We start from the raw sequence: 8,978 nt of genomic DNA on the forward strand, positions 1-8,978 counted from the left end.
TCCAATGCAAGTTTGACAACTTGCATATCTCGTCATGAATTAAGATTTGATAGGGGAAAAAAAACAAACGGAAAGAGCTGGGCTCAAGGACGTCTTGTGGTTGTGGTAATTCACAATTTTTATCCGCCCACTGACCGCTCACTTCTCTTTACCGACCAGTAGCCTACGTTAGTTGGTACAATAAGTCAATGTTGACTTTTGGTTTCCCACAGGACACCAACAGCGGCCTTCTTGGTGAAAGTCCTGGGGTTGTTTGACCCATCCATCCACCCGACCTCGTCCCTCTGCGAGTATGTCATTTTTATACAATGTCACCTGACATTTTTTTGTCTTTGACATTTGCATGTACAGTGAAATGCTGTCTCTGTATAATATAAGTCAGTTGAGACTAAATGGCATGAAATGACAGGTGAAAAGTAAAAAAAAAAAGCTTCAAATGACTGAAGACATTGGTGTGTTAATCATACAGCATTTGGTGATACCAGGCCTGTCGGAGATCTGCTCTCTACTGAGGGCGCTCTTCTAGCATTGTATTTAGAAGGAACGCTTTAATTAATTAATGAAATCTGAAACAAATGAAATTGTACATTTGGAATTTCAGGAAACATTCCTGGCTAAGAAGTCTGTTGCTCACCATTGGCCCTCTGTGGGCACACTGGGTTTCAGACAGAACATGGAGGACAGGATTTATCGTTATTTGTGTTGGAGCAGCTGATATCAGCACAGCCCAGTCAGTGAAGGATTGGTGATGTAGAGGTGAAAATACCTGTAGTAACTATTTTATTTTACTTTATTTTTTAATAAATATCTTTTCTTCAGTGACTGTATTGGTTTTTTGTAACATGTTCCACAGGAGCCTCATGACATTTTTCTTGGCAAAAGCGGTTTAAAAGTATAATCCTTCACATGCGTCACAGTGTGTGTACAGATTTAAAAATGTCATACTACCACAGTAACCCTTGCTTTTTTTTACATCTGCCTACAACCTGGGTTTGTCTCTAAAGGATCTTGAAAGAATCAGAATGATTTCTTCTCCAAACTTGTCACTTAAAGTTAAAGTTGCACTTGTTACCATATCACCTTCCTCTCTCCTCCGCCCCCTTCCTCCTCTGCAGCCAGTCACTGACAGTCAATTAAGTCACATTTCCTCATCAGAGACGTGTGAACCAGATTAGCTGCAGCAGAAATGTGGCGTGAAGAGGTGATGTATCACCAGCTGAATTTGTGGCAGAAACTCAGCTCTGCCTTTTCTCTGCTCTCGATTTCGGTGGGAGGAATAAGGCTTCTTAGCATTCATGTGTTGCGTTCCTGGTCTCGCACACATAGCAACGTTCTCCATTATTGAGCAGTTGTAAACGCTTTGAAGTTCCGCTGTTTGGGGAGTGTTTGTTCCAAAACGGGGTGTGAGCGAGAACGTGGGGCTTTGAAAGGCAGAGATCTCAGCAGCTGGCCCAGTAATTGTGGAGCCGTATTGATCAACATCCTTTTTCCTGAAATTTGTCTTCAAACAGTTGCTCTCTGTGTTTATTTTACTGGATGGTTAAAATGATTCTGCAAACACAACACAGACATGCAGAGAATACAAGCAGAGTTGTAGCAGTCAACACCACCAGCCTGCTCTGTCATTGAAAACAAGGTCAAGGTGACGGAGAATCTAATTGACGCTCCGCCCGACCTCACCGGTTCCCCCCGGGATGTTGTGCAGCGACACTGCTCGCTCTCTCGCTCCTCCAACGCCACACAGTTACACCACAGGCTCAGGCCCACATCCTATTAGCATTTGACCGCGTGGGCAAAGCATGGCAGCCTCATCTAATGCATTTAATAGTGAGAATATATTTTAATTAATGTGTAAGTGTGTGTCTCTGGCCAGATAACGGTAAAACAATTTCACAGCAGCATCAGAATCAGGCTGTTGTCAAAGGCTGGTTTATTTTTAATCAGGATAAGAAGCAAGTTTTTGAAATGTCCCATATTAAACATGAACCATCTGTTCAGTAAAACTCAGAGAAGAACATGAGCACTTGTCTTTGGATCATTATGGCTGAATGACTGTGATATGACACATGGTTACTGATCCACTGTAATATCAGAAGCAAGAGGAAAGTTTATTCATTTAAATAAATCCTAAATCCGGTTTTATTGGACAGGACGGGTCAGATGATCATTTGTGCTGTAAACAACAAAAAAACAAATAAACAAACTGCATTAACAGGTAAAGTTTATTGGGAAAATGTTTTGGACAGACGTGGTTTGTTTCAAATCGAAATTTGCTTAGAGAAGGATTAGATAGAGGATTATGTTAGTTGGGTGAACAAACTCTTTTGAATATGAGCAAAAAATAATGAAGTTGGGAACTCCACTAATTGTACACATCAGAGTGTGCCGACAGGTGTTGGCTCCAGAGGAAGACTATAAGTTTGAAAAAATCAGTTTGTGTGGAGTTAGAAAGAAGTCAGCGTACCAGACCTCTGTAGCCGCAACCCATCTCACCCGGCTGCAGGCTCTAGGTTCTAGGCTACATTAGCCGCTACTAGAACAACACACCTGAATCTCCCTCTGAACTATCAGGGCTCGAGTTGCATTGTGGGGTAATGTTGTTCCCAAGGAAAAGAACATGTTGAATAAAAACGAGAATATCTCTGGTTTCTGCTATGTTGATTTTGAAACTGAACTGTCCATCATGAGTCCGTCTATGTTCCACGAGTACTTGCTGCAAATGTCTGATATCAGACAGTAGATTTAGAGCTGCAAGTAACAATCATTTTCATTATTAATTCATTTGCACATTACTTTTGATTATTTGTTTGTCTACAAAATGTCAAAATGTTTCCCAGCACCAAAATTGATGTTTCAAATTGGTTCTTTTGTCAGAACAAAGATATTTGATTTGCAGTGATGTAAAACTGAGAAAATCTGCGACATGTGACATTTTCTGCTGCTTATTAAAGTGTTTGTCAGTTCACTTTTTATCGGTCCTCTAATTGATTATTAACTGAATGTTTCAGCACAAAGTAGATTCATTTAGTGTTAGAAGTGGGTTTGTTGTAATCTTTCCTTCACATCTCTGGTCTGGGGGTCTTTTGGACTGGGCTGGGCCCCTTTATTCAAATCAAGGCAGATCCTAATGCTACAGCATAAAACTATTATATTTTAGACAATAGTGATCTTCCAACTTTGTGTTTGTTCCTTTCCTGTTTCAACATGGCAGTGCCCCTGTGTGCACAAAGCCATGTCCATAGAGAAATGGTTTTCCTAGTCTTAATTGGAAGAACTTAACTGGCCTGCACAGAACCCTGACCTCAACCCCATCCACCACCTTTAGGATGAACTGGAACTCCGACTGCGAGAAAGAGAAAAGAAAATCAGTTTCTCTCTTGTGTAGCTTGTCTGAGCCAAAATATAGTGTTTCTGTGAGCTTTTTCTTTTTCTTTTAAATCCACTGTAGTTTTGCAGCTGTACAGAAAAGACGTCAGAAATGTTTGTGATTACTAGTTGTGTGAAATATGAAGCACAATTGTTAGAAATCTGACATTTGGGTTTATCATTTTATGCTTGATAATGCAGCCCCACGTTTTAAGCATTTAGCTGATGCTTATTCAGAGCAGCTTACAATAAGCTTTAAATCCTGGATCACCCACATTATAAGCAACAAATACTTCAGATACAAAGGTTAAAGCCATATCACCGAGGCAGAAATGTATAACCTTGTGTCCTCTGGATGTTTACGTATATAATAGAGGAATACACGATTAAGACCAATTAACAGAAGCTGAGAGTTTTTCTTTTCTCCTCCATCGATTTTTTTCTTCCCACAGTGAGACTCTGACTGAGAAGCCAACAGCCGAGAGACGTTTGACTGCATGAAGAGGCCGAGTGACGGGACCCTGGTCCTCACATAGACCCCTCCCACGACCCCCCCCCCCCTCGCTGCCTGGACATGGTGAGCCTCCTGTGCACGTCCACTGTTGGTTTATAGTGGTTTTTTAGCCATTAATAGATTCCAAACTGAGCCCTATTTGGTGTGTTCTCAAACGGTTGTTGAATGCCCATATCTGTATACCCCGATCGTTCATTGGTGTTCACATCAGATTAACTACCTTGGGAGTGGAGGCAGACACAATTAGTAACTTCCCAGGAAGAGGTAAAGACAGGCCAGAGACGAGTAACATAAATGAATTGATCATTTCCTGGTGATGGTGAATTCTTGGCTATTGAAAATGTTGTTTTTGGCTGATCAGGCTACACAATCTGTAGCGATGGTTTGTTTGTGCTCCCAAAACCTCCATTTTTTGTTTGTGCACCCACCTAAATTTATTTAGTTTGGAGTGTACTGGCAGCTTAAGCTTATCTGTCAGACAAAACACTTAATTTTAAGCATATTGGACGGTTTCAGGCAGCAGCATAACAAGCAGCCTGCTGAAACACTGTTGAAACATTTGATGTCAATTTATCACCATTGTCAGGTATTTATGAGTGTTCGGTCCCATTCACAAGCATTTGTGGTACACCACAACACAGACAATCCCCCAAGGATTTGGTTGTGGAGTAAGTTCTGATGGATGAATATATTGAATTGAGTGCAGATATTCCAACACAGATGAAAAAAAGCCATCAGCTGAAGGAGACTGTTTCAGAGCAGTGGGAGAGATGCCTACACCAACACGGCCATCTTAAACCTTTCTGTAGATTTGATGACTCCTAAGTGTCTCCTGTGTGAATACTGCACTGTAGTTTCCTTGATATTACTTTTATAAATACAAAATTCAATAACTAGGAATGTGATTTTTCATCAAGATCATCATTTAACACATTACCATCGGTAACACATTATCAAGGTGTGGTATGACGACCTCGATGAAGGCCACAAGTGGAAATGTGTCGGTGAAGTTATGCTAGAATCCTAACTCTCTTTCTGATATTTGGATTTCCAGGAATGATGGGAGAGCAAAGACGAACATGCGTGGTTGCTGGAGCTTTGTCAGGATTAAAATGCTGCTCTTGTAAGATTCTTTCAAAACATGTCTTTGACAAATAAGTGAAAAAAGTAGAGCAATTGAAGCCACTCTAACCTAAATCTAAAAGTCTTTCTTCAGCTGTAATAACATCTCTTGTCAGTAATCAAAATGAAAATGGGGTAAGGTTTATAAATCTTGGATCCACATCAATATAAAGTTGACTTTTAAACAAAGATGTGTGTTGTTAGTTGTCATCAGCTGCGTCTCCCTTAGTCCTCCTGCTTTTACTTCCTCCATCTCCCATGTTGATGTCCTCTAGAGAGACTGCCAAAATTTAATTTAAGTTTTCTGAACACAGTTGAAATAAATGATGAATATTTAGTAAAGGTTGAGAGTATTTTGAATGATCTTCTGTGGTTGTTATTAAAGTATCATCAAAGCACAGCAGTCATAACATAACAGCAGCACCAGTGATTATTTACATCAATGTGTGTCAAGCAAGTAGTTTTTGTTAGAAAAAGCGTTTTTAATAATCTATGTGTGTGCTGGTAATCTGTTGCCTTCAGATATTGTAAACCAAGCTGGTTTCACACCATGAAAACTTGTGTGTGTGTGTGTGTGTGTGTGTGTGTGTGTGTGTGTGTCAGACGCCATCCTCGTGATTTTACAGAGAAAAGAAAATGTCAAAGGAATCACTGCTGATGTGTGTGTGTCAGATTGAAGTAAATTGCATCCACCGACAAACCCGCAATGCAATTAATTAAAGCAGTGAATGTCATTATCTTCTAATTGCAGTGCGAGCCTGAACTCCATGCTGTCTTGTAGGTAACAAATAAAAGGAATGGGCCCAGTGCCGGGCTGGGCTGGGATCCAGAATCAGTGTTGAGGCTGTGAAAGTCTTAATCTTTCATTTAGATCTTGTTAATGTTTGTGTGCACGTTTGTGTGTTATGGTTGTTGACGCTGCCCACACTTGCCGCTACACAGCCTTGAGTGCCCCCGGCAGTTCAGCGAGAGATTAGCTGGGTCGTGATGAATGACCCTCGCAACTCCAGCACAAGCCCCCGAGACACATGGCCATGAATTATTAAAGCACCATCATAAATAACTCACCGTAATGAGGGTGTGCTTACATGCTGCAGGCGGGGAGAGAGGGAGGACAGAAAAAGGGGAAAAGGGGAGGATCGGAGTTGAAGAGGGAGGGATGATTGAGAGAGATAGCAGTTTGACCTTGGACTGATGCTCAGCCGGCGGACGGACGCACTCAAGCTTAAAATGAGGATCCAAGCTAATTTTGCACATAAGCCGTTTTTTTCACTCCCCCCCTCAGAGAGATGGGCACTATCCCTAAGTACATGTCATAAATGTTAATGTTAAGTAACGGCTGCTGTATCTAGGCCACGCAGAGATTGGCAGCAGCACAGGTCGCTTCAGGTGTTGCTGTCATCGTGCAGACTGTGATGAGCGTTTCTGACGCCGACAACAAGCTCCTGCTTTTCCACCAGAATGTCTGGGGAGGACGTTGAGGAAAACAACACCAGGCGTTGAATTAGAAACAGTGTGTTCATGTTCAAGGAATCTATTTCGCTCTGGATTTCGTCTCCTTCCTCCAGCAAGTTAACAGTCAACAAATTCAGATTAGTTTCTCTGTGATTACCCAGAGTGAGCACTGCTTTGATGATGGTGTTTGATGATCAGTGAGGATGATGATAATCCTCCTTTTAACTGTAAAACCGGTTTGCTGATTGTTCAGTATTGCTGACCTTTAAAATATGGCACCCATCTGAGCTGGTTTGTGGCAGCTAAAGTTAAAAAAAAGTAGCATGAATATAAATGTATGTGAAATTTCCTTTAAAAATTAGAAATCAAGTACATTGAGAAAATTGGCACTTAAACTATATGGCGACTGGTTTTATGGGAAAGAGACGATGTATCACACGGACATTCTGTTTCTCCATTAATCAGTAACTTGACTGACTGCAAGACGAGTTGCGTGAGGATCTGATTCAGCTGAACTGACAATGTTACTGATCAACACATTGCACATCTGTTTTGTGACAATTAATCGGAGCAGCATGTTGCAATGATGAGAGAAAAAAAAAGATTGTTAAAAGTTGTGGAAAAATGGAGGCTAACAGTGCAGTCAGTCAAGTGGGGAAGTGGGAGGAAAAGGTCACACAGAGTAGAAGAGGAGTCAGAGGAGAGCAGACAGCGCTGACAGTTAAACCGCAGGCTGAAGTTTTTAGTTTTACCCAATAAGGTCTGCACTGAGTTGATGTTAGTTTAAAGTTCGGTATTAGTTAAGACTATGTAATGCAGAAGAACACTCTTGAAATGAAACATTATTGGATGCTGTAGCATTAAGATTTTGTTACTTGGAACCAAAAAAACAGCCCCAGGTTCCAGAAATAGGTGAATTAGACGAAGTTTGGTGATGGTCATGAAATAAGCTTTATTTATGCATTTAAATGGAGCCTTATGGAAATGTAATGAACTGTGGAACAGTGCTGGGTTTGTGGTTCGCCGGCCCCGCCCCCTTCGCTACGCGCCGCCCGACAGGAAGTCGCGGCTCTACGCGTCTTTGCAATGACTTTGTATGTAAACTCACCGCCCCGAACGCTTGCTTCGCTTTTGGTCTGAAAGCACCATTACAGACTTACAGACTACTTTTTAACATTTTACAATTTAGTGCAATAATGCTTTTTATATTAGACCAAAATAACTCTGCAAGACAGGTGCTACTGTTAGCCTTAAGGTGTTATATGAATACGGCCCCAGAATCAACAAATCAGAAAAACGTTGAAGCAGAAATTAAGATTTGAAACTAGGGGTTCTGTTACTTTAAAATAAGAAAACATCAGACAGTTTGCACTTGTCTGACTGGTTAACAATCACTAACATTCCTCTGGATGACATTTAAGGTGAGTAATGATCATGTTGAGGCAAATAGACCATCTCAAAGGTCACAGATTGTAAAGGCCACAGGTTTAACTCCTGCAGGAGCCCATTTAGGTCCATCAGTGGACATGTTTCATCTCTGAATGTCCTTGAGCTTCACTCTGAACCTCCATCTGCTCACTCTATATCACTGTATGTGAGATGAACTGAAAACATGGATAAAATAAAAATTGATAATGTCTCTGTTTTCCCTTGTCTGAACCCAGAGGTCGTTCCGGTCATTTGCAAACGACGACCGCCATGTCATGGCAAAGCACGCCAGCATCTATCCGGCACCGGAGGAGTTGGAGGCCGTCCAGACGCTGGTGTCCACCGTGGAGGGAGCCCTCAAGAAGGTCTCTGATTGGATGGATGACCTCAACAAATCCTCAGGGAAGACCTCCACCAATAACGTGGCTGGAGACAGCACAGTGGAGAAAGATGCTTCAGAGATGAAGTACGTCCAGCTCTGTGTACTTTTAATTTAGGGTTGTTTAAATGTTTGTACTGTGACCCAACTAGTGGGCATACTGTTCTTTCCTGCGAACACCCCTGCTTTGATTCCAACACAATATTTTCTTACAGTTCAGTTCTGCATCGGACTGCTAAGTGGGTTTTCAGAGCGCAAGATGAAGTGAATTTATTGTTTGTTCAAGTTTATATTTGTACCTTCACCCGTTTCATCAGCACGGTGCCAGATTTCCCTCATAAAACTGTGTTCTGTTGTAAATCTTCATCGGGAGGATACGTGTGATGATTGGATGATTAAACAAGATCAACAAACAATCATAAATTCTCAACATTTGGCTCGTGGCCTAAATATCCACACAGAGGTTTTGTTTTAAGAAAGTGTCTCTATGCAGATACAGCGGGGAATGATTTCATGCAAATAAGCTCAAGAAACCAGGTTCAGTCCACCCAGATTACAAAAGTAGATTTCTTCTTAAACTCAAACTATACTTTCACAGTCAGTGTAGCTGTGATGGTCCACAAAAGGACATTTTATGTATATTTTGTCTATATATATATATATATATATATATATATATATATATATATATATTTTTATTTTTTATATATATAT

At 41.0% G+C, this 8,978-nt stretch overlaps 1 protein-coding gene across 5 annotated transcripts in view; it reads left to right on the forward strand.

Moving 5' to 3' along the window:
• Positions 1-267: 267 nt before the first annotated feature.
• The window catches only part of LOC123959844 (spermatid perinuclear RNA-binding protein-like), a 72,740-nt gene continuing 64,029 nt past the window's right edge, over positions 268-8,978 (forward strand). For 4 of the 5 annotated variants that reach the window (XM_046034153.1, XM_046034157.1, XM_046034155.1 and 1 more), the window contains exons 1-3: positions 268-290; positions 3,819-3,943; positions 8,122-8,351. In XM_046034153.1, the coding sequence (XP_045890109.1) occupies positions 3,941-3,943; positions 8,122-8,351 (233 nt within the window). In that variant the 5' untranslated portion in view covers positions 268-290; positions 3,819-3,940. The remainder of the gene's footprint in view (positions 291-3,818; positions 3,944-8,121; positions 8,352-8,978) is intronic. The other variant, XM_046034158.1, reaches the window with a different exon arrangement.

The sequence above is a fragment of the Micropterus dolomieu genome, linkage group LG21, assembly GCF_021292245.1.
Source record: "Micropterus dolomieu isolate WLL.071019.BEF.003 ecotype Adirondacks linkage group LG21, ASM2129224v1, whole genome shotgun sequence".
Lineage (NCBI taxonomy): Eukaryota > Metazoa > Chordata > Actinopteri > Centrarchiformes > Centrarchidae > Micropterus > Micropterus dolomieu.